The sequence below is a fragment of the Haliaeetus albicilla genome, chromosome 9 (genome assembly GCF_947461875.1).
Source record: "Haliaeetus albicilla chromosome 9, bHalAlb1.1, whole genome shotgun sequence".
Taxonomy (NCBI): domain Eukaryota; kingdom Metazoa; phylum Chordata; class Aves; order Accipitriformes; family Accipitridae; genus Haliaeetus; species Haliaeetus albicilla.
Genome location: NC_091491.1, coordinates 3099125 through 3126133, shown reverse-complemented (window position 1 = coordinate 3126133; position 27009 = coordinate 3099125). Strand labels below are relative to the sequence as shown.

Genomic DNA, 27009 nt, shown 5'->3' with positions numbered 1-27009 from the left:
CTGCATTTGCATATGTTCATCTTAACATGGGAATTTCTAGATTATGATCCTTGACTAGTACTACTCAGCAGGTAAGGTCATCATCTTGGTCCTTACTGGCTTTAAAACCTAGTTATCCACGGTCTTTGGGGGTAGGGGCTATAGAAGATGTCCTCCTTTTTTAGATTTTTTTTTTAGTCTGTCGCAAAAAATTAAACCTAATAGCGCTTAGTCTTTGATGCCTACTGGAATGCTGTGACAATCATTATATGGTTTAAGAAAGCTTTGGCCTGTTCTTCAGTTGTGAGTAGGCTTGGCTTTGGCAGTACAGTGATCCGTCAGTAAGATTTTACCACTTCTGATCATAACTGTGGCTGATCATGCTAAGCCAGTTGGTTTTTCAAACTTAACTGTGCTATAAAAAACATGTTAATGACACTAAGATTGAAGGAGTTTGGGGAGATTCCCCCTCCCCTTTTTTTTTTTTTTTGCTGATGGTGAAAGTATGCAAAGAGATAACAGCAAATTTCAGACGTCTTCAGAAGAACAGCAATTCAAGTTCTCCTCAACAATGTAAAAAACTGTGATTTTTCTCCTCCTCCAGCCACAGTGAGATTGTGTCCAAAGCTATGCTGATGGAATATATTTGTTTTTATGTTTTTTTTTTACATGAGATGGCATGCTCTATGTCTCTCTTTGTGGGTTCTTGTAACTGTTGTTTTCTTCAGTGACGCTCAGCTTTCTGTGCTGTGCTGTCATTTAATTCCTATTATTAGATTTGTTTTGTTGTGCATATCAGAAATGAAAAGGCTAGTGGTTACAATGAAAGCTTGTAATCAGCACAAAGTTTGCCAGACAATGCCAAAACTCACTTTGTGTATGTGTGTGCGTGTGCGAGAAAAAGAAATTACTTGGCAAAATGTTGCAGGCAAGTCCTCAAGGAAAGGAGCAGGGAGGGGGGGAATAGTAAAACAACAGTTCTGCATACTCTGGCTCGTTTAAGATTTTTCCAAGCCATGGTCTTCTTTTCATACTACGAAAACCCAGATATTTCTCTGAAAACAGAGGGATATTATAATGTCATCTGAACTAAGAAAACTAGGCAATGGAACCTGTATGTAAACAGTCATTAATAAACTCTAACCTTCAAAGAAAGCTGCCAGGTAATTAATTAGCTCCAGTACTGCGCTGTCATCCTTGAGAGAGATTAAAACATATAATGCTAGTGTGATTGAGTCGAAAAAGCATCAAGCACTTGTAAAGTCAGTTTTCATTATGCTAAAAGAGTAATAATTCACAATGTTGATTTCTAATCATGTAAACTTGCAGTATTATGAATACCCATTATACAAATCCATTTTACTATGATTTTCCTACACAAGGGGTCACTAATATGAATAGCTGTTTGTAATAAATAAAATTTTAAAAATTCAGTTCTGAAGGACGGGAATACTTTGTGAAAAGAATGGCTACTCAGAGATTTGCAGGATCAGGACCATATGCATGTTGCTAATGCTAGGATGTTTCTTACTGTGTTTTCCTCTTTTGTGAATGGGGCGGGGGGATGACACACAGTACAATTCAGCAGGGAAACCTAATAATTATCTTACAGGATAACCTCTCCCAGCAGCAGATGATGTACTCACTTTGGCAGCACTAATGACTGTGGCAGTGTAAGACTGAATGTTGTCTCCACAGGCTCCACCACGGGATTGATGGCATCGGATCAGCTACAAGAAGAAAGACAGCAACCGAGTAACTACTATTAAACTACATAAACCCATAACCCATTACCATAGCTCTTATTTATCATGTACAGTGGTGTGTTTTTTCCTACAAATAGCAAAAAGCCCTGCTGAGACACTTAACCCCTTTTTATAATCTTCTGGGTGCCACCCAGACTGTCGCATACTCAACTCCAGTTTTCAATTACAAGATGAGTAGTCACTAAGAATTCATAAACTTTGAAATGGTGGGATTTTTGGTCTGGCAGCAATACCACAAATAAATTTAAATAAATATAATCAAAAGCTTTAGCCATGTATACGTAACATTAAATATCAGACATTCTAAGAATCGTGAGTGTGGCTTTCCCCTCCTTTTTATGACTAGCAAGCAAAGAAATGACAAAGGAAAAGAGCTACTTTAAACTTTACGTTGAATAGATTAAAGGAATGTACATGGGGTTTACTCTATATTGCCTTCCTTCAAAACCAATAAACCAAAACAAGACTCTTCTACCTGCCATCAACCTACAAAAGCAGTTCTTGCCTTTGAACCCTAACTAACAATAGAATCTGTGCTTCTAACTAAATAAAATGGCAAAAACTACAGATATTTGTTGCTTGTACACATAACATGTTGCCTGTTTAACTGCTTTAGCAAAAAGAAAACTAAAAATCACTGGTTTTGTTTCTACAGGCTTTCCTTTCCTGCTTTATTTAAGTATCTAAATAAAAATAGTTAAACTAGGGAGAAAGGGGAAGTCCACAATGAATATACCTGGGAACACACAAGCCATTTAAATTCCTTTCCTTTTGCTGATCAGTGGCTTATACTTTTGGCAGCAGTACTTTTTAAATCCCAGGCTGACTGGTTAAGTTTTACAAAACCACATAGGCGTGGCATTAAAGGAAAGGCAGGCCTGAATTTGGAGAGAAATCAGTTGTGCTTGAAAAGGTGTAACAAATACATTTCTAAAGTCTGTCTCTGATAATTTCTGGTTCAGCTCCAGAAGCAGCTATTCCAGTCACAGGTGGAAGGGAGAAAAAACATCTGCTTTGAAATAAAAATAAGGCATTGGAACTTGAATTTAAAGTTTTCAAACACTTCAAGCTTTAAATACACAACCACTTCTCTGGCCTAGGGCTGGGTAAGAACAGTGATAATTATTTTGCTAGGGATCTGTTTTCTTCTTTTGCCTCTAGAAAAAAGAAAAAGTCATCCAACTTTTTCTTTTTTTTTTCCTGCAGCTTAACAATTTCAGCAATGTTAAAAAGTGGTCATTTTAATGCTGTTTCCTAATTTACAAAGTGCATTGCTGTGTTGTTTAATACAAACTCACTGGCTCTGTCCTGACTCAGTTTCCCCAAACAGAATTTCAGAATCCTCACTTGCCTGCCTTTCAGAGGTGTCTATAATTAAGTGCTTTAAACTTTTTCAGTGCAAAATGGGTTGATTATTGAGCAACCTCACTGAAAACACATGTTGACAGCCATCTTCTCTGCCTACGCTACTTGCATATTTATGACCCCAAGTTCACAAGCTTAAATCAAATATGCAGAGTAAATATATGACATATATGAATACCAAAGCACAGAGTGGGTCAAATATAGGGTCGGTCATTGTTATGCAAGTCCTCTTACAGATCATCTTTTTCACATTTTTTTCTAAGACTTTTCTTTCCCCACCCCCTATATATATAAAAGCTAGAAGGATATCTAGAAACAAAGAGAAGTATTTTTTGAAATTAAACCTTTCCTTACCTTATTTTCTGCATATGCAAGCCAACGGCTTCCAAGAGCAATAGGATTCATGTTTGGCCCTGGACAAGGATAGCAGCCTGAAAAGTTTTAAAAGGCAACATTAAGAAATATCCTAATGACTTCTTACAAAGAATTTTACTTATTGCCAAGAAAACAAAAAGTCTAAACAAAAACCTTTCAATTGCTAATATCACTCAGTAAATGCTTGCATTTTTGTTCCTAAAGATAAAACTGCGGTTAGATGAGCTATTTTAACAGTTAATTATGTGTAAATACTCATTTCTCCTTATGTTTGCATATTTTAATGCCATTTTGATACAGCGGGGTGTGGGCAATATTTGACTGGATTGTTCTGTATCTTCACATTTTAATTTTACTTGATTGATGTCTTTCCATCGGTCAACAGTTTCAGTTTACTTCAAGCTCTTCTAGATTCTTGTGGTATGAAAGGGTGTATTGTGCTTTTGGTTTTGTTTTTAATAATTCTATATACAAGCCCTTAGCCTCTCAAAATACTTTTGCACACACTTAAGCTTACACAGTGAGAGAATTTGTAATTACTTTAAAATCAGTGGCAAAGTTTCCATTGTTCACCTGCTTTTCATTACCTTTATATTATCATTAAAAATAGATATATACACATGCATAGACATGAACATAAAATAGAGAATTATTTCTGAGGATTAAAAGGTGAAAATACCTATAATAGCCACTGAAAACAGCTGTGAATGCAAATATGGCAAGGCTTAAAATTAATTAGGCCCATGTTAAATGCAATTTAAAATATAACGCCTGAGTTAAAAAACAAAACACACAACCAAAAAATCCCCTCAAAAAACAACCACCAAGAATATCACACTATTAACTATTACAATTAAAAATACAGAATTTTAAATTATTGAAAACAATTAGATAACACTTAAACATAAATGAAAAGCTTAAGTAATCTACAATTAAAAGTAGCAGGGTGACCCTCATCCTAATTGCTACTACTATCCTATTTCCATGTCCTGTTTCCCCTCTTTTGTTTTTCATCATCCTTGCCTGTATTTAGTGCTCAAATCCTACTGATGTATCTGAACTTTAGTATTCCAGCCCTGACACCGTAAACGTCCACGCTGTACGATTCCAGCAGGCTGATTTCAGTGGGATCCTTCGTCAAGGCAAGAGTCTGAAAGTTCAGATACTGAAGTCACACACATGAAGCCACAAAACTGTCTACTGATTAGGGCCCTGATAACAAGATTTAAGCTTGAGTGTTCAAACTTGAACTAGTAAACTAAGACTGCCAGCCATATGCGTAACGCCATTTACTAGACCTAAATCCATTCTGGTACACTAAAACTTATACATATATATAAAAGAAATATTGCATAAGGTGGAAGAGAATGGGGGGAAGGAGGGGACCATCAAGCAAATGGTTAATCTCCGTTTTCATCAGTTCTTAGGCTAATATAGACAATTTACTAATTCATATTCTCACTGGTTGGCCAAGCAACAAAACGTTTAAAAACTTATAGACATGTGTGTCTCATTTGACAGAGCCCTGGTTTGCTGATCCTGTATCACAGGCAGAAGGAGCACTGAGATCAGGCAAACAGCATTTTAGAAGAACACATATAACAAACAACTGCAATTTATTGCATAAAATCCTACGCTACATTCTGAGAAGCAACATTAAAAAAAAAGAAAAGAAAAAAAAAGACACAAGACACAGCTAGCTAAGCTTCTATTTCCCCAAAGGCTCTTGTGTCAGACTCTTGATACTGATCTGCCAACCACAGTGAGAAAAAGCAAACATATTCACCACCTTCTTTCTGCAAGCATCGGGGTCTTTTCAAACAGGCCCCAAAATAGTCCAGAACATTTAGTGAGGACAACAGACTTTTAAAAGTTTAATGGCATTATTTTCAGTGCTTGCAAAATGGTGAAAAAGGCGAGTGGGAGGGTGTTAACTGTAGCGTATAGGTGTAAGCTTACGCTGACATTTGACAGCACTTAAAGACACATTTGATGGCATTTTGTTGGGCATGTGCAGCAACAGCTGCTATACTGTTCATGCTGTCTAAAACAAAGCACTCTATTTCATTTTTGAGAGCCGAGCAGTGAGGGTATTGCAAAATTTGAAAGATCATACCAAGCTATTTCAAAGGTCATAAAGCAATGGAAGGAGAAAAGCAGCAACTCATCCAATTAAATCCATCTCAGGCCAGGAAAGCCAAACCAAGTGAGTATTTTGTAAGGCCTTATCACTCCTTGATCTCAGGAAGGAAAACGAATTCTGAAGAGATGATGCCACAATTGTTATTGCATTCCAGAAGTGCATAAAATGTGGGTAGCCAGAGCCTCTTAAGGAACAAAGCAAGCAAAAAAAGGTTGTAAATACAACCCTGGGTTGTAAATACAAACGTGTTCTTCCGATGACATTATAGATCACGACCAGTAAGGTTTTAATGCTGACTTCTGCTTCGGCAATTCTTATCTGGATCAGTAAAGATAGTCAGGTCCCCCAAACTTCATTTATTTTTCCTCCCTTTTCTGTATAAAATATAGCATTTAAAGCTGTCAGACGATAGCCCTCATCACACAAATCTCTACAGTGACTTCAGAATCAGTCACTTGCATTTCCCAAGCTCTGCAAGCACCTCGTAACATCCTTGCAGCAGAAAACAAAAGGAGTATCAGCCAACAGATGCACTGTAACAACAAAACCCAAGCAATTCAGCAACTCATAACGAAAAGAAACATCTTGCTCGGAAAAGGGAGCTGTTCTCAATTACTTCAGTGAACCGAAGCAAACGAAGAACTGCAAAAAGCATTATTCTTCAAATAAAAAATTAATCAAATAATTTTAAAAGTTACTTAGAAAAACTGCAACTCTCTTCACTAAACCCACTGTAGATAGTTCGTTCCATGAACTGGACTCCGTCAATCAGACGGAGCTCCACACACAAATCAGCCAATTCTAATAATAACCTCCACAGAGGTCAACAATTCAACTCAGTACTAAACTCTACTCTCCGATACAAAAAACAGCGTAAAAAAAGAGCTATTTCCTCCCTTTCTTTTCTTTGCAAGTCTCTGCATTTTGGAAACTTGCGGCAGTACAAGGATAAACAAAGGGTTATACTTCATGGGAAGGAAAAGCAAATTGTTTTTCTGCTTTCCAAAAAAACAGCTGGAGTCAGCAGAACATCATCTACTAGGCAAATGAAAAGACAGACACAGCGTGACCTATCAAGCTCGGCCATCCAATCGTTACCAGCCTAACTCTCTTAAAGATTAACTTCTATTTCTATTAAACTTCAAAACAACTGAGGAAAAATCCATTCCAAGCAATAACAGCAGCAACTTTAGCATGTTTACAATAGGAATGAACATAATGAGAGTGCAGAACTAACTGTCAAGAAGACCAAAGTTTCCACGTTTTAATGACAGTATGGAGAGGTCATCCAAGAAAAGATCACTCGGGGAAAGTCCTTCCAAAAGTACAGCAAATCAAGCAAGTACTAAAAAACATCTGATCTTAGAATAAGCTTTACTGGGACTATCACCCACAAAAATATAGGTGAAAACCTACTGGAAACTATTTTAAAAGTTTTTTAAGTACACAGTTACTCTCTCCCTCTGTGCTTTATAACGACACACAGAGGAAATGCACTACTTCAAAGCCATGAAAAGGCAGAAGTATAAAAATACTATTTTGCAAACCTGAATCAAAGTGCAAGTTTTTCTGCTAACTTGATTAAGTTCCTATGCCCAAGAACTCCAACTGGTGCTGGCCTAAGCAGCGCTGATGAATAAGAAACGGGCTCCAGGCTCCCTCCGAACAGGGACTTGGCTAAGAGCCGAGGATCTCACGGGCAGCAAAAGCACTCTGGTCCCTCATATTCTGTGCCATGGTTTTCCCATTTCCAAGATGCAAGTGCTACCTACATCAAAATGGTACTGTAGGTAAATTCTTTCACACTGCAGTTTCTTAGTTTCTTCCCATCTTTTTTCTTAATAACTGAGTTATAAAATTATAATCTGAAATAAGCATATAGTTTGTGATTATAGCTTACTTATTGCTGTGCTGTCTTTATGTATTTGGTTTTACTGAGAATACAGGAATCCTAGAAGTTACTTAAAATTCTCTGAAGAGCTATACAAATGTTTACTTAATGAGTGAGCAAAGAAAAGGTATGTTTATTTTACATTATTTTTCAATTACTTTTACGAAAATCTCTACCACCCTTTGGAGATTCATATCCATATGCCCATAATAAACCAAATCACCTCCTCTACTCATCTCTGAAAATTCACACAAATATCCACTTCTCTGACTCTGGATCTTTCCACTGGTCTATGCTCCTACAGAAAACTAAAGACCCCAGTCCCACTCTTAAATTGTTTTCAAAAAACTCATCCTCTAGCTTCAGTAACGGCAGTGTGAATACACAGACAGCAGCCAAGAAGAGAAAAGCAACACATTCCTCTCCTCCCACTTAGCTTTTAAACAAACAGTGCATTGGGAAAATACTGTTAAGAGCAACAGGGCCATTAAGAGTCATGTCAGCTATAACAGAGATTAAGCCAATAAATCACAAAACATGCCACTATTAAAACCTGAACCACTTCTATTGGGGCAGCTCTTCATCAAGCTCCACAGTTTTTTCATGAGGAAAAAAATTTAAAAAAAAAATTAATACATATATATCTATAAACCCAAAAGTCCAGTATGGGATGGAGAGTTGTGGGCTAAACACTGCAGGAATTCCCAATATCCATAAAAACTTGGCAGTTTGCTACTTCACATCCAAGCACACAAACTTTGGAATCCCACAGGCAATTAAAAGCCTCAGCTTTCAACAGCTCAGTTCTTCAGGAGGACCAGAGCTGTGCATCTGTTATCCATGACACTGCTACAAGTCAAATCAGTATCTTCAGATGTGCTCTAGATGCGTGCCCTTCTCACTCACAAAGTATGGATGATATATGTGCTCTAAGTGATTCTGCATATATACCAAACATAACACATACCAACATGGCCTGTTTAAAAAAAACCAAACAGGCAATGCAGGTAGAGGACCAGTATTCTAATAACAATTTTCCTCCAGAAGTGAGCACTATCATAGTTAAGGCTATCATTTTTTCGTTTGGTCCTTCTTCAGAAACATCCTACACAGCCTGAATGGCTCCATTAATGAAGAGCTAAAGACGGCCTTATCACGGCGAAGTATTCAGACCCAAATATGCACTAGAAGGCAATGTTTCTCTCTAGAAAAATATGACGCTAACAGTCAGAACTTGTCTGAGCTAAGTCAGAACTTATTTTCAGTTTACATAACGATCTACTCATAACTGAATATGGCTCCTTACCCAGAGTACAGCTGTATTTCCTTCTCAGACCTCACTGAAATGCACTGTAAAATGACATGCAGTAAACTGTTGCAAATTAATGCGCGAATGAATAAAGCTAAGGGAAAGAAAAAGCCAAATCAGAAGCCTCCAGAACAACATTGCTTTTCTTCAAACACATCCCAACATGCTTATCTTAAGACACTACTGGTTGTTTTTTAATTTCACAGCATGTTGTAAGAATTCTTATTCTCTATACCTATTTTTACAGGTGTTTCATCCCCTCTAACTTGACTTTGGTTTTACCTTTTAATGAAAACCATTTTCGTAAGTTCTTTTCTGTCTCCCCTCCGCCCCATCACTTAAATAGGAAAACTTCCTTTTTCCATAATTTTCAATACTTTCTTTTTCCCAGTTTTCTCTGATTTCCTCTGCACTGATACATACTTATCCTTTTTTGATATCAGTTTTAAGAATTATCCTCATAATTACTGTGGTTGGTTATTTTTTTTTAAATGGACGTTCCACACCTTATATCTGTGAGGAATGCATACTAGTGTTGTCCAGTTTTATTTCAAGCTACTTCTCTGTGCAAGTGTTTATACAATATGGGTCTATAGGCAGAATTATTATAAAATCTGCTTAGGATTCTGTCTCTAATCCCAAACCATGGAAGAAATTGCATCTCTTGAGTATGATGAATATGACACTGGGATAGGATACAGTCAGCAAACACAAGGAAGGCTGGTCAGGGCAGAGATCTCCAAGGCTAACCTACATCCTAAGGCAAAACTAAGTGAAACCTTACTGAGAAAGCAGATTACTAGATAAACAAAGATTTTTTTTGTTTCAGTGTGTGAAGAGGTTCACTGAAGATGACATATGCCATCTTAACTGTATAGTGTTTTTAAACACAGTTTTCTGAGCAAATTCCAAAATGCGTAACTCTCTTTAACCAAAATTATTTGCCTTTAATCATTTGAGGTATTTCCCAGATATCACTTTAAAAATCTGTAAAGCAATGGTATTGTGTATTTTCAAATAAATAGCTACAATAGCCCACGAAAGCTATGTTACTTTTCAGTCACTGGATATAGCTTACAATCAATGAGTAATTTTTTTCTAGGTCTTACAAAATATACAGCACTCTGTAGTAATGAAATTACAAAACTACATTCTTAAGTCTTACAATCCAAAGCAGCCAGAAAACAGATCCATGACAGGCAGCATAGAAAGGGAATATACAATAAATAACGAGTAATTACTGTTGTTGCAAAAGCATTGTTTATTCCAAGGAAAACAAATTATATAAGTTGTTTTATCTAATATTTTTTGTTTGTTTGGGGTTTGTTGGTGGTTGTTTTTGTTTTGGGTTGGTTTTTTTTTTTTAAGCATCACCAAGCAAACCGAATTTATTTGTTTATAAACTGTATAAAGTAATATTGTTTATAAATTCCTCTGGGTTCCTTCTAGATGAAAGGCCCTATGTAAATGTTATTACTCTCACACTGTCACATACTTTCCAAAACTCTTCTATTGTTCTTGTACTTCCTTCTGTTTAAGTATCACCCATAAAAACCGAGCAAAAGAGCAAACCAGCAGGATGCACCCTACTGTGAAACCATGCTTGCCATCCAGGGCCTTTTTCTTTTTCTTCTTTTTTAGATCATAGTGGCATTATCATTATTAAAACACACAAAAAAACCCAAAACCCATCTAGAAATAAAGTGAAAAAGTAAAGCCACAAATGCTACATATACTGTCATCACCCACCTTTGCAGGGCTATATTCATAATACAAGTCATGTTCACAACAGACCCAGCCCTGCAATGAGCCGCATTTTGTGCTATCCTGGATCAGAAGAACAGAATTCCCTCATGCAAGCTTGGGGAAGGACCACAGATTGGAATTTTTTAAATTATTATCATAATTGTCATTATTATTATTGCTATTGTTGTTGCTATTATTATTACTACTACTACTATGATCATTATTACTACAGAGACCTCCTTTCCCTGTCAATTCTATCGTGACAGTTTTAAGTATTTTACTATTACTCTACAGGTCTAAGACCAATACCAAAGCTCTTACTAAAAATATCTGTGGCCCTTAATGTTCATTAGGCTTGGTTATTTACTTTAGTACAAGTTTGACTGATTTCAGGACAAACTATGTTTTAATTTCAGGTTTACTTTCTTTTTTTTGTTCAGAGTATTGGAGAGTGATAAATAATAATGTTACTATAGAGATTCTTTCTGTACAGGACAATGTGAGTAAGATGGCTTTGTTTTGGCCTTTAACATTAAGGATTTGGACGCTTTAGATAAAAATAACTTACACAGAAACAAACAGCACTTCCTGTTCTAGATATAATTTTTAAAACTGTCAAACCCAGGAGATATGATAGATACACATCTTGGGTACCAATGCCTGCTTTCTGTCTTTACACAATTTTTCTGTTGTATTTACACTTTCCTGCAATATAGCAAAAAACCCTGTAAGCAACAAAGACATTCATTTCCATAAATCTACCACGTTGCCCTAAAGACCTTTTCAAAAAGTATTTCAACGTTATCCTGTAATAGTGATACACTGATTCCCACATTCAGGAAAAAACACTCTTATAAGTAACACTGTTAAAAAGTAAAAGCAAGATCAAACCAACATTTCTCAAGGAAGGCAGTTAAAAATTACATGAAGGGGTATGTGTTTATATATATGTGTGTGTGTGTGTAAAAATAAAACTGCTTATATACAATTCATATGAACATGCTTGGCTTCTCTTCACTGATCAAGAAAATACTGTGAATCAGGAGCTTACTTCCCACCTGCCTTAAGGACTTTCGATCTAAACTGAAGAGTCTCCCTCCACAGATGGAGGAATCCCATCAGTTATTATACCATGTGGGATATCCAGGATAAATGCCACTCACTGATCACAGTTGAGAAGAGAAATGTACATTCTTCCAGAAGTTCTGTTTGTAACTCTTCAGGCATTAAACCTTTTCATAAGACATCCAGTGTTTTTACTTCAAAGCAAAGAGATCAAACTGCTCCCTGTGTGCTGATCAGGGAAAAGGAATTCTAACAAAGCTAACAAAAACGTACAAAAAAGCCTAGATGATTTCCAGATCAGACCTGTGACAAACTGAAACCACCATATTATTTCTTGCATGTGAACGTTAGTGAAAATAGGAATACTACATCCAAATTGCAGATTAGAGTATCAAACACCATTTGGTTTGGGTTTTTTTTTATTTATTTTGAGAGGTGCAGGTGGGGTGCATTTAACATATACTAAATAATTTTTGGCTTGTGGTTAGTCAAGTCTTTTGAGACTTTATATACAATAAAGTACTCTGACTAAAATCTGGAAAATTACCTCTTAAGGCTCTAGCTGTACAGCATCAATAGAAATGTGGTGCCAGCTAATGGCTGCAATAACTGTCTTCATCCCTAGAGAATAATGGATGGAGAATATATCAATATGAGGAGTGGAAGGGCCAGAGAAACCGAGCAGGCACTAGTTATCGGACACAAAGATGATGCCACATGCATGATGTTATCTGGGATAATCTTTACTTAGGGCCCAGGGGGTGGGAAGGATATTCTTTACAGAGAAGAAAGTATCCATCAGGCCATATTCATAATCATCAATGTTCCCCTAAGTAAGCATTTTTGGAGAAGGGTTGAGGGAGCACTGATGTAATAGAAATCAATGAAATTCAGCTTTTCTGCATCTATTGTTTCGAGCAAAGTAGGGAAAAAAAGCCTGTACATCACTTTCATTTCTGATCGTTCAGTCATATGCAGTATTCAGAAAAAGGCTCTGAAGGAAATCTTCAGTGAACCACAATAAAACTCTTAACTATTTAAAAATGTATTTAAAATCCACACCTTGACATTCACAACTACCAAAGGAAACACATTCTTATTATAAGCATCAAATGAATTTTTGTAGTTTGGCCATATGAGCAATTAAAACAGTGCAGGACGCAAAAATACTGTTTGGCTTTATCTTCCCCTTGATTCAAGTCCCTTCTTAACGAAACAGAGTTGGCTCCAAGCATAAGCACAGTAGAGAATGAAGTGTTGCATGAAAGTTATTGCCATGAGTTCTTTGCAGACCGATGCTATGCCTTTCCTTAGCAGACATTTAAAAATAAGAATACCACACTGGGTAGATTATAGGATATCCTGGTAATTTTTCTACAATATCAACGGTAAGTTTTCCCTTCAAGTTTAAGCAGCTGTCTTAAATTGACACACCAAGACTGGAGCACCTGTACACTGAGTTATTCTTACAAAAGGCACAAATAATATGTGCTGGCGCTCTGCCATTCAAGTCAAATCAGCACATTTCCATCTAATCACATGCAGCGGGGGGGCACCGGAGGGAAGAGTAGTACTATGTCAAATTTGCTCAAGAAAAATCAGGAAATGCACGAGTTAAACATTCCAACAGCAGCACGAACTTGACCATGTTCTACATCCTGAATATTTTATGGTATATTTATTACAACAATATATTAAGCTACACATTCAACCACAAAAACAAAAACAGAAAGACAAATACTACTCATGTGCAACACAGCTGCATTAGCATTGCTGAGGAACACCAAACTTCAGAATTCCTGACACTGTTTTTAATTGTACATTCTGCATTTAATTTTTATGTATAAACACTCAACAAAATGGACAAGAGCTTCTGCTTAATTACGTTTGCTTTTTAGCTGTCTCAGTAAGGTTCTAAGGCTCCCACACCACTCAGTTGATATGGATGGAAGTTGTGATCTCCACATCATCACCAAATCTTCTTGAAAAAAAGATTTTCTTTTTCTACGCAGTGAAAAAGAAACATTTCTTACACAGTAACAGAAATGTCTTCAAAGAGCTAGTGATCCTCATTTAATATTTTTGACCTTTAATGCCACTGCTTCTGACTACAATCAATCAGATAACACAGCTGAGAATCTTCTTCACAATGAGAAATTCTCTGGGCAGCCAGGGCATTCTTACTGCCACTGTCCTGCAGAGCTGGGATGCTCCCATAATGGAAACAAACAGGCCTATAAGACCTTGTGCCAAGCTTCCTTTTCAGGGATTTCTACTTTTCCAATTTAAACTGACACTGCCCTTTCCTAAATTTAAAAAAAAAAACAACAAACCAAAAACGCACTGCAAAAGAGCCCAGTTGCTGGCCAGTTGGCCAGTTTCGACTATCAAAACTCTATGCAGCTAACTAGGTAGCTCATTTACATCAAATTTCAAACACAGAGTAACTTAAGCCTTTAAAGATATACTCTTAGGTCAAAGATATTTCAGCACATACGAAGTCAGAAAGCTTAAGACAAAAGCTTTACTGCAGCCTTCAACATGCCAGAGCGTAACACCCGCTTGATAGCATAAGCTATGAAGTGAAACAACTAAACTTCAGAACACTCAGGACAACTATTCCCCAGCACAGGTCCAAGAAACCCATTCATCTAGGAAAAAAGCACACGTCTTTTTTGCCCCGTCACACCCCATCACTGGCCACAGGCAAGCTGGGGTGGTGGCAGGGGAAGGGCCGTGGTGGCAGCAGCAGCTCCAGCTGTCTGCTGGGTGCCGCAGCTTTCCGAAATGCCCAGCATAAAATGAGGGGTGTCTTCAACCGAGCTTTGGAACCCCAGAACTAGAACAAAGTTTGAGAACATCTTCAGTTTCTCGTATTACAAACACAGCACAGCTGGGAGAAATACACTGTGAATAGTGACATTTCAGGAGTTTGGATTTTCAAATCATTTGTTAAATAACTCCAAAAGCTTTATTTTATCCTCTTTAAATTCCACTGCTGTTCCACAAAAATGCACTGCAAATCGAAAGTTAAGTTAGGAATGGGATACCCCTGTTTCTCAAAATACAGTTCAGTGGATTAATTTTTAAAAAACAAACTGCAGTATCTTTTTTTTAAAAAAAAACAATAACTGGAATTCGAAAAGCACAAGAGTTCTCAAAAATACACACTTAACCGAGGGTTTGTTGGTTTTTTTTTTTTACTTTTTATCTAAAATAAAGCAAGGCTTGTATCCTAATTTTCTTTGATGAAATAAAAAGAAGTGAGTCTTTTCCCATTTGGCTCTCTTCACTGAACCCCAGCAGCCTCCTAGTATCTTACATCCATGTATAGGAAGAAACTGACACCTATTGGCAACTTTAATATTACTGCATAAAAATGTTTTTCTTCAAACTATTACAAGAAACAGCTTCTCTTAACTAGATTTTTCTTTAAATACATAGATAATATAAAAAGATAATTTTGACCTTTTCCAATTGTGACTGAAAATACCTCCAGAAAATTTCAGACTCTCCTTTTTAACAATAAAACTCTGAGCCTTCCAAAGTAAATTATCATCCCTCAGTAATCTATAGATTTTAAGAGGCTATTCTAATTGATAAACAGAAGCACTAGTCACTAACTGCTTGAAAAATTAAATTTTAATTTTTTTCTGGGCTGAATATTTCCTTCGTGTTTAGCATTAAAACACACACAGTCTTGGGAGCACGTAAATGACATCCTAATCCTAACCACATCCTGTGACAGAGCAGATCACAAGCAATAGAAAACACACCATTTTTCTCTACTAACATATCAATTACTGTGTTACAGACGTTGAGGCAGCAAAGGGACGCTTACAGTAGAAGAACAGCTTCTGGAGAGCACCTTACCCATTACAATCAATTGCCTCCTATTGAGAGGCAAGTCGTAGGTTACATCGGGATAAAGGAGAGTCTGAGCGAACAGTTCCTTCATGCTCAAGATATACGTGAAAGCACCTGCAAGCAAATATCTGCCTATAGTTTTTCTACTACAACACTTTACTGACCTGCTTGAGCTCTGGGGCCTGCTAAAGTAAGGACACATTAAAAAAAAAAACAACACAAGGTACCAGGGCCAAAGGAACAACAAAAAATGAAAAGCGGGCAGATCGCTGCCAATGTGTTTTCCAACTGCTACTTATGTGTACAACCTGAAACTCAAAACCTGAAACTTTTGCACATATTTCTGCAAAACAAACAAAAGAATTCTTCTGCTACCTATGGATGCCAGTGTAGGTGCTCTTCACAACAGTGAGAAGTTAGTTACAGCAATAATAAATATGCAAAAGAGCCATGGATTCACAGAGTAACATTCAGGGTTTTTTTGAAGCAACAGATTTCCTGAAACTCCAAATGAAGGCATGGAGACTTGCTTCAAGGTTTTAGAAATAAAAACAAAACCAAAGAAATCTGTTTTATCTCTCTCCACCACTAGAGCAAAAAGACTGAACCCAATTATTATACATACTTGTAACGAAGAATTTTTTGGTGAAAGTACAGCTGTCAAAGGCGGCAATTTTCTCTTGCAGGACTACAACAAGTATCCTGAAAACACAGAAATGGAACGTGTACTTTAAACATTAAATGCATTGGTTTAAAGATTCAATATCTAAATGTAATTATTTCAAAAGCATCAATATAAATTCTACAGTGATAAACTGCCAGGTTACCAATACATGGCAGTTATTGAGGATTCTCTCTCATCCCAACCACACAACCTTCATTTCAGGAAGTACACAGATCTGATACAGAACAACACAGCATATTTATGATATACCTCCTGCAGTAAAAGCTCCATTAAAAAGAAAGAATGGAATTGCAAGGATCCTGAATTACTTTCAATGACTCAAATAACAATCAAATCAACAATTGGTAGGACACAAGCTAAATTTGAAATAATCCCATTGCCCATCTCATTGCAAATTTATTAAACCATCTTATTTACTAAAAGCAGGGTGGTTTTTCATACCAAGAACATCAGCACACTAATAAAGTTGAGAGAAGCAGAATTTGTGCCAATTAGCAAAATTACAGGTGTATGTTTATGTATTGACTTGTACATGTATGCACATTTATTGTAAAATACCTGTTCATTACTTGAAACAAAGAACAAAACCACACGATAACTATGCATGAAACACTGTACTGTCTAAATGAATAGAGACCGAAGATGCAAATTTGGAAAGTGAAGCATCTTGAAAGCTTTATAACTAGGATACATTGATGACTTCCCAAAACCAAGTTCTTAAACTCCTGAAATGAAAGAGCCACCTGGGAAGCCAACAAATAAACAGATAAAATCTACCAGCTATGTGGAACATTTAGCAATATGCTGTCATTAATTAAGAATCTGATTATTCTCTCATTAGGAAGAATATGAGACAGTATTTTTTTAATTAGCTAACAATATGCAGCATTAATAAATACTGTTAATTGTAAAGATATGATGTAGAGAATTAATCACATCTCTCAATGACTAAAAATACACACCTAATGTTTTACCTGAGAATTATGACTGCATATTACAGTATAGAATAATAATCTTTAGAAAGATGATGTATCGCATCAGTCTCAACACATATCCTTGGGTAAAGGGTGATGCTTATCTCCCATCAGTGTGTATACCAGCCATTAACTCCTCTCTCTTTTTTATTTTCCCTCCCCTATTTTTAACTCTCTAGCCATAATAACACCTCCCTCTTCTCCCTTGAGGGCTCAATAGCTTTAATACTCTTCGGTGATGGACTACACTAAAATTAAAATACATACCTTATCCACCTGCTTGCTGATGTTTTCATATCTGAACTTATAAATAAGTTTTGAGTCACAATTTTCACCTAGAAAACTGTACTAATACTCTTCCAATAGGCGTGATTTACCTATGCAACTGCTATTTGATTTTGATATTATTTTTGCCAACCCAGTTGCCAAATAACACAGATTGCATCTGTAGTTCCCAAGATGACTCCTGAAGCCTGTTCAGTAGGCTGGTGTAACACTAGCCACTTTCTATTTGTCTGATACAGAAACTGATTAAAGTAATAAGCGCTGTTCTGTATCTCAAATTCTTTCAGGACTCTCTGGTTTATAACACCTCATCCTGGGACTTTGTCGCTGCTCTGTTTTTCAGTATGCCTCTATCTAGAAACAAAGAGAAGTACAAATTCATGGAAGGAAGGTGAAAATCAAGGAAAATTTTCGGACAAAAGCCTTTCATATTCCCAGATTTGCAGACCTAGAACGGGAAACACAGGTACACTTTCAGAGTGAGCAGCTTACTTGGCAAAAGAAGAGGGCGGAACACATAACAAGACGGATTCAAATGTGTTAAGTCATACAAGAAATTAACGTAAGATTTCTTATTTGCTTGTAGCTCTCTCATTGTGAAAAAGATGCTCCCCCACCCCCTTCTGATTTATAAATCTCAATTTTTAAAAGTTATAAACTCTGCATATATCAATTAATATTAGTTTGGGACAACATAGTAGTTTTAGTTAAATGACATATCTTCCAATTGCTTAAACTGCATGAGAGAAAAACAAAAGAAAACGTACCAATTCTAACTTCTTCCACAAGGCCTAAAAGAAAGTTAACCAATGAATAATAGAAAGACTTTAAATGAATGTGCAAATATAACGTATATATAGAAAACCTATGTATATTTGATTGCAATATTTCCCAATCCAGTAGATTTTTGTTTTCTACTCTTTGAAGATGTACTGTCTTTCTGCATAAATGAAACCTACCAGATGGATGATTCTAGAGTATAAATACATAAATAATAAAAGTTTTCCCTTCTTCTGCAACTCAAGTTCTATTTTAACTTCAAATTTTGGACTCCATTAGTCTACAGCACAGTTAACGCACCATTAGCACTGCACTTGGCCACATTTAATGCATTTTCAATCTGAAATAGTGGGCTTTCCTTGGATAATAACAGAATCTGATACGTTCCAGAAAAGCAGCTACCCTGGATACAGCCACATGGCTTTGAAGTAGCTTTTCCATTTTTGCCACTTAGGAAAAGAAACATTAGCACCTGGAAAGACTTTTTAGTTGGGAGAGACTTTGAATGATGATTTGCCTTTTGACTGTTTTTACAATTGGATTTTTCTTCTGCTAAGAGGCCAGACTGGAAAGATTTACTATCATCACACTGTACACAAGGGAACTTTAAATTTTTCAAGGGACAGTTGCACAGATAAGTACCAAACTCCTTCTGACAGCTTTTAAAGGAACAGTGACCTATTCATGGCACATAACTCTCACCAACTCAACCACTTCAGAGAAACTATTTTTTTGATATAACAATCATACCCACATCCTACAATAAGCAGATTAATGGGGATAACAAAAACTACCATCCTTTACTTCTTTAAACATTCAACATCAAAATATCCTCCTCGTTATTAGATTAGTTGTGGTATTAAAGATGTTTGTTCACTAGTACTACTTTTCTTCTGTAACTTCTACTTGACCTGATGTAGTCATTAATGTTTAGATTTTGATGGTATAATGATAGACAATGTCTAACAAAACCTTTGTGGCTTCTAGGGTCGGTTTTGCTTGGGTTTTTTGGGGGTTTTTTTGTGGGTTTTTTAAATATATTTTTTTTCCCCCATCCTATCTCCAGCACTGCTAACTTCCCTTAGTTGCATGAGTTTAATACACGCTCACATACTTTTGTGGTCTTCGTGTATGCAAGCATGCTACCTACTGCCATACTAATCAGGCATATAAAACATACCATTCTGATGTTTGTTTTGATCTTAATGATTTGTGTTATTATGCCACCTTCCTTACTGAAGGACCATCAATTCCAGCAAACAGATACATATTGCCAAAGAAATGCAGTAATTTCTTTATTCAGTGCTCTACCTTTAACACAGGAATCGTATCCCACAGCTTCCATAAGGTACCTAAAGACATACAATGACTAATAACAGTAACAGCTGGGAATAAGGAAGCATTAAAGCAAGCAGCACAATCATGGACTTTGACCAAAGTCACTGCATCAGATTCTCTCATCAGGAGTGCCAAGGGATCATCAAGATCCTCATGCAGGGATCCTGGGTTTTCTCTTTTGTCTTAAAAAGATGCTGTAAATTACAAGGGTGTTCAGTTTTGTGTGTCTTCGAGAGATGAAGATCTAAAGTTAATTCAGAAAAAATCTGAACTCATGATTCTATGGAAACAATAGATTCTATTGTATATGACCTCTATGTTGCTCAGCCTTCTAAGCCGTTTTCTCTCAGAAATTAGGTGACTTCATCCCAACTAAGAGATGATGCTTCGTTATTCCACTCACAGGAACATTATTTCCTGTAAACCACAGACTGCACCCCAGGAATTTTTTGGATGTGCAGGAAGGCAAAATATGACAGAAGAATGGAACACAAAGAAGAGACCCATAAACTCTTAAGCGCTCTATGCTGTTTAAACTCTCGATGATCCCATTTCTTCATCTGTAGGTGGATGATAGAGGATTCCAACAATTCCTGCTCACCCTCATCACAACTGAAAGAAGCTTAAATGATTTCAGATGCAAAAGGTTTTGAGCTTCTTAAATGAAAGTCATTGGAGAAGCATACTGTCATATTCAAACTGAAATATTACTTGAGAAATGGAGAACCAAAGCTATGCTTACAGGAAAGTCAAAATAATAAAGTCAGGGAGTGCATACACCAGAAACTGTATTCATTACTGAAATTTTACATGCCCTAACACAGAAAGAATGTAGAGTAAACATCCTTACCTTTTATTGCAATGCAGATCATAAATAGGAGTTTTGAACTGTATGGACTTGACCATCTCTCCTGTTCGCAAAGAATAAAGGTCCACACAGCAGTAAGGTGGGCTTGTGCTAAAATGAATTAAAAAAAGATTTTAATGGAAAGAAGGATTTTTTGTAAAATTATTTTAAAATTATTTCAGCCTCCCTATATTATTTAGCATGCTAAATGAAAAATCCAGCAATCCAAGCAGACTGCTGGAGAACAAAGGGTCAATATAAGCCTTCTACATTAAGGAAAGGTATGATTAAAATCGAATTGTGATACCCTCAACGGTCACAAACCTGTATTGTGCAACTAATTATCAAGCACTTAGTTTCCTTTGTCACAAATAAGACTTTGGAACAGCAGATCTGACCAGCAAAATACAAGCCATTTGATAGGCATGAAGTTTTCGACTGCATTCTAGTTATTTAAAAAATATTCTGCAGAGTAACACTTTCCTAAAGGGGAATACTTGCTTCCCCCTATGCAACAGCTGAATCATATGACTTGATTTGATAGAGATACATTACAGAGAATTTACATTACATCTCTGATGGACTTTTGTTTGAACTATATAGAACTTTTCAACTGCTTTGTGTCACTTTTATCATTTCAATGTAAATAAAACTCTATGGCTATTTCTTAATAAAAAGGCTTGCTTTCTTTTGAGAGGGAGAAAGTGCTGAGTGTTCCGATAGGGTTGAGGAAGGTAGTGGTGGAAACCATTTTACAAGCTGAGGAGAGGCTTTGATGTGGCAGTTCTTTTCCATAACACCTTTTTTCCCCTCCAAGAACGCATTAAAATGTTGGCTACTTCTAGGTCAACGAATATGAAGGAGCACAAATTGCCAGCTGTACAAACATACACTAAGTATTGGTAAAAGAGGGTGTTTCCCCTTGCCCATATCTGTTTTATTTTACAGAGTTTAACACAATTCCTGACACAACACTTGCTTGTCTTTTGGATCTGCTCAAGCTGCTTGAGAATTTTCTGGAGAACTGGAGTACAAATGCCAACTGTTTACCTCAAACGCCTCAAGATAATAAGATGGTACATACAATAACTATGCAGCAGAGAAACAATATACAATTATGCACAGAAAGACAACTGTCAAAGAAATAATAGAAAAACTAAGTTTTGACATTTTGCCTACTGAAATTCTTCCCAAAATACACATTTTTCTAGGCACATACCTAGGCTAATAACTAGAGGGTGCTATTTATTACTTTTAAGCACTTCAAAGGCCCTTCAAAAACACTTTTTGAACAGTGAGACTCAGGTCTAGTTACTTTACAGTAGAAGCTCATTGCTGCTAGAAAATGCGGAACACCACAGCAAGGTCTATGTACAAACTTTTTTTTATTTAAGTATATTTATTTATTACCTAAGGGAAATTATTATTTTGATAAAAGGGTACACAGATTATTATTTCAAAACAGAAATCACAGAGGTTGATACAGCTAAAATTATATTAGCATAATTGATACCGATTACTACTTCCATGTAAGCCTGTGTTGACTTGACATATAGCTAGCTACATGACTGCAACTCAAGAGTATGTACTTTCTAATACATATTGCACCAACAAAATTATGCTTAATAATCCTGTCACTCAAATGAATAATTATGTCATGCCTTTCTTCTGGCTGATTGTGGTAAGACCGTTCTACCAATGCCTTCCCCCCCCCCCCCCCCCCCCCAGGAAAGCCCCATTTTTTGGCTAAGTGCTTTATCCACCAACTGCGACACAAAGGGGTGGAAGCACAAGCGCTTGCTCTTTCTTTGGCAATCTTTTCAAAGGTAGAAAGGTAAAAAAAAAGTTTCAATCACTAGGAAAGACTTCTCTCTACCATTTCCTTCTGGTTATTTTAGTTCCTCTCCCTGTTCAAAGTAATGGCTGTTAGGAACCTAATTTGCTAATGAGTGCTCTCAATTCATTAGACACAACATTCATTAAATTAGCGTCATTTAAATTTATAAATTCTACTCCAAAAGCTGTGTACCTAAACGAGTAATGATACAATGCTGAGATCCACAACATCATGTTCTTTTTTGATCAGGCCTCAATAACACTCAATAACACGGTTTCAACTTGCTGGGGGGGGAAATCAAGGATTTTAATTTCATTGTTCAACAGAACCCCATACAGTAAGGATTCTCCAACAGTGCAAAATTTAATTTCTTTTCCAAAAACATTATTTCTCAACCATTCTAAAAGTATGAGCCTCTTGAATGGTCTTTCTTTACCTTCCTTTATATCTCCTCAGCTAGGAGAAAGATCAGTTCCTCTAGAACAGGAGAATGAGGATTATAGACACAGATCTAAGGATCCATTTCTCTGTCACAGCACTTAAAGAATAACAATACTACTACCTTGATTAGCCTACACTACTCACAAGCAGAAATAAGAGCTATCTTTCCTCCTCCATTTCAGTGATGTCAAAAGCTCGGGCTCAGTGGTTCTGTGTACTTTCCTTACTCAGCCTCTGATATGCAATGGATTCTATATTGACCCATTTATGCATATGAAATCAACAGAAGAATAACATTTTGTCCTTTCTTTCTCCTCTAGAGGGAATTCTCCCCCAGGTTAGTTCACTGAAAGGGCTCCGTGAAGTCTAACAAGCATGGAAGCAAGAAAAAAGGAAGCAGAAGCACATGAATTGAGCAATAAAAGATGTGCAATAGGGCTGCAAAAGCCAGAAGTAGCTTACCACCACAGACCTGCAGCACAACGCAGCTTCTTCTGACACTTTATGACCTCCACTGTACTACTCTTAATTCCCAATCTTCTTGAAACAGGGAATTCAGGGATTTCTATGGCCCACATTGCAGCCAAAGTCAGATTAAATTACAGCGTACCCTTTACATTCTTTAAGTTAAAAATCTGGACTGAATCCTGGACATAGCTTTTAAGAGCTAGGCATCTCAACTCCTTTTAAGTCATTATTTAAGAAGAATTTGAACCCAAAGCCACCAAGATCAAAAGCAGAGGATGAATGTGTTTCCCTTCTTCCATAACATTCATACCACATACATTATTGCATACCACATAGCAGGAAGATTTACACTAAGCAAGATGCCCTATTTAAATATACAAAAAAATTACTGTGTTCAGTAAGACAAAGCATCATCACTGATAAACATACTGGAGTCCTTTGCAGGGTCTCTAGAAAAATTTACTTAGGTATAATGCTTTGTTCTTAACAATTTTCTTCACTAAACTATCAAACAAATACACAATGAAATACTAAAAATGACACCACCTATGAAAACAAGAAGTAACATTTAGTGTAATCAATACATTTAAATTTCAGCTACAAAACCAGAAGTATCCAAACTACCACAGAATACCACCAAAACCACCAGAGATTGCAAGACGGAGCCCTACAAACTTGCAAAATCATCTCTTGACAATCGGAAGTTCTCAAAACCTTCAAATTGTATGAAACTAAAACTACTGCATCTTGCTCTATTGCAGGAATAGTCATGAATATTCATTTCATCAGAGGATCATACAGATATTGTAAGTAAATGTGCCTGAACTATACTAGTTGACAGCCTATCTTAGCTTACACTAACAAACTACCATCATTTGGGGGAAAATAAAGCAAGGAGAGTTCTAGCTAAGAAGCTTTTCTTCTGATAAACTGAAGGTTCATGTATGTCTCGTTGATGAGAAGGGCTCCGATCATATTTCAGTGTACCAGTGATGATTATGTAAAGGGGAGAGATTAAGACAGGAATGTGAAAACACTGGTTTTTGCGGTCTGGTAATAACATTAAGTCTGTCACAAAATTCCTGCAAATTACTCCCACAGATTATTGACAAATTTTCATTATGTATCCTGATTGCTAAAATAGCTGCCTAATGTAGAGGTATCAACAACTTCTTTAAAGGTAATGGACACAAATGCACATACAACTTCAAAATGTTGGCATTAATAAATATACGAATACACTCAGGCTCTTCTATCTTCTCCTATTTGACTGTTGCAGTGCAGGGATAGAAGAAAAATAACAGATGCCTTGTACAGCTGGCACTTGACTACATCTGTGCTTATGCATCACGACATAACTATCACCTCTTCACAGATTTGCTAGCTATGAGTCACACAATTTATAAAAGCTCTGTGTAAAATGTTTGCATACAGAGACAAATATACTGTACAACACACACACACATTTTATACGAAAAAAAGGAGAAGACTGATGGAACCAACATGAGGCCAAAATGTTCTGTGCCTCGAAAGATTTTACTCTGCCTGCTCACAAGTGTTTACTTTCCTCCCTGCTGACTCTCCCCACTCTGCCACGTGATAAACAACATCCCACTCAAAGACAGAATGGACATCAATTACAGAATGGTCTCCTGAGTCCATAAAGGGAGGGGGAGAAAAGAATGGGGTTTTCTGAGAGGTGTAAAATTGAAGTAGAGATGTTGCTGAAAAAGCCGACCACCAGGCCTTTGTAAGGCATTCTTTATGCGAGGCGTTTTCCAGTTAATTGTGGCATTTAAAAAAAATCATCTCAGGATGGAAGCTGTTTAGCCACCATAGTGCATCACTGTATATTTTATACCATCTTCACAAAATGTATGGCTAGAATCCTTAGAAAAAGAGATCAAGGGAAGCATCTCCAGCTACTTTTCTTTTGCTCTACATGTATACAACATAAGCTTGATGAGATACACAATGATGCCACTTGGGAACAATGACAGAAGTTACAGCATCATAACACATTTTAGATAGCAATAAAATTGCTAAAGTAATAGGTAGAACCTCCCTTAGGGAAAAGCATATAGTTATACAGAACACTGTTACAGTAAAAATATTTTTTAACACCTGTACTCCTTTATACAGGCTCTGCAAATTTCTTTTGGAAAACAGTCTGTTAATTACTATTAACAGCTAATGTGTTAATGTATTAAAATGACAAAATGAATGAAAACTTTGGAAAACGGTGAAATTGCATCAAATTATCAGTGAGATCACATGAAGAGATTACATGGACTGATCTAACAAATATAGAAAAAACTATCACTTCTCAAGAACACGACATTACAGGGATTCTAAGCAATATCAGTATTATAAATAGCCTGCCAAAGCTTGTCAGAAAAAACTGTTCTAAAGATTAGTTAACTTCAGAATCTGCTGATTCAGTTGTTATGCCTTGATGTCCTTTAGTAAAGACGATGCAGCTGTCTGCAGACAATCACTACAGCATTCTTTACCCAGAGTCTCTTTTTGGCAACTTGACTTCACATGATGGAACAAGGGAAATAGCTTATTTCCAGCTGCTATGTATAAATTGATCCTCGTCTAAGGTGCCACTTTGCAGTACGCTGCATGTACCTCTCGCCTGTTGAAACTGCATTACAATGAGCTCCATCTTTCTCTAATTACACAAAGAATTACATTACATCTGCCTTGTTCTGTACCCTTACAAGGCAGTTTCTTTCTGTATTTACTCAGGACAAATATTGCACATATCAGCAGCAGGTTTTCTGGAGTAATGATCCCTTCATTTCTATTTTATAGTTTCCACATTAAAAAAAAAAAAAAGATTTCGTCTTCTTCCATCATGTATTGACCTTCTTATAATGTGCAGAGCAACATAAAGAGTTTTCAACAATGACAAAACATGTAAAAAACTTCCACTCATGAGCTTACTTGATCTAGCATATGACAAAAAAGTCTTTCATTTAATCACTATTCCAGTTTTGATACTTCCACATATTATCTGGCAAGTTATATAAACATTCAACAAATTCATATTCAAATTTGATGGGATTAGGCTGTGTAACTGTATGAGTTACTGCACAGCATACAGCAGCAGCCTAATATAATCTCTACTGACCTCAACAGAATGATGTCCATTACCTTCTGAAGCTAGATACAAAAACCCCAGATGTGACAAGAATTACAGAAAATGTCTTGCTAAATATAACTAATTTATTTTATTAAAGACTAGAATGGTATTTGTTACTGCAGCAGCTAGAAACACTGCTTCCTAGCAGTGAGAAAATGCTAACTCTACACCGTGGAGGCCAAATCTTGCTTTCCTTACGCACCTGAGTACCAACTGATAGAAAAAAGTGACAAATCCACAAATTGGAATTACATTCCCTGGGAAAGGCTAATATTTAAACCTAGAGAAGCTTCAAGCCTTCTAGCACACGTTATGCAGACCAGTAAATTTAACAGCTGTCACTAAACCAGTTTCAGACAGTAGGTCATGTACTTCCAGTCAAAAGCAATTTGACTTTTATCATACAGTCATATAGATACTACTAGTTTACATAAAAATAAAATGATCAATTAAAAAAAACCCTGGCAATTATTCTGTCACAATTTGTCTGTTATCTTTAAAGTTTTGTTTCACAAGGAAAAAAGCTCTATGTTAACTGCAGTGTTTCAAAACTAGGTCAGGTGACTGGTTTTATTAGTCTGTTCTGAAGTACAATTTAGTTTTCAAAAACATAACCTTTCACCGTTTCTAAAAAATATAATCATTAGTGTACTTCTGTTACTGTACGGCATGTTCCCAGACTTACTTTTCATTCTAC

The 27009-nt window shown here is 36.5% G+C and overlaps 1 protein-coding gene across 12 annotated transcripts in view; it reads right to left on the bottom strand.

Annotated features, from left to right (window-relative positions):
• Nucleotides 1–27009, bottom strand: part of BCAS3 (BCAS3 microtubule associated cell migration factor) — a 373998-nt gene that overhangs the window by 300380 nt on the left and 46609 nt on the right. For all 12 annotated transcript variants that reach the window (XR_011326035.1, XM_069790965.1, XM_069790971.1 and 9 more), the window contains exons 8-11: nucleotides 20419–20526; nucleotides 16132–16208; nucleotides 3465–3541; nucleotides 1626–1709 (exon numbers count right to left, since the gene is read on the bottom strand). Coding sequence is in view for 11 of the 12 variants with exons in the window: in XM_069790965.1 (XP_069647066.1) it covers nucleotides 1626–1709; nucleotides 3465–3541; nucleotides 16132–16208; nucleotides 20419–20526 (346 nt within the window). In the remaining variant the exon portion in view is untranslated. The remainder of the gene's footprint in view (nucleotides 1–1625; nucleotides 1710–3464; nucleotides 3542–16131; nucleotides 16209–20418; nucleotides 20527–27009) is intronic.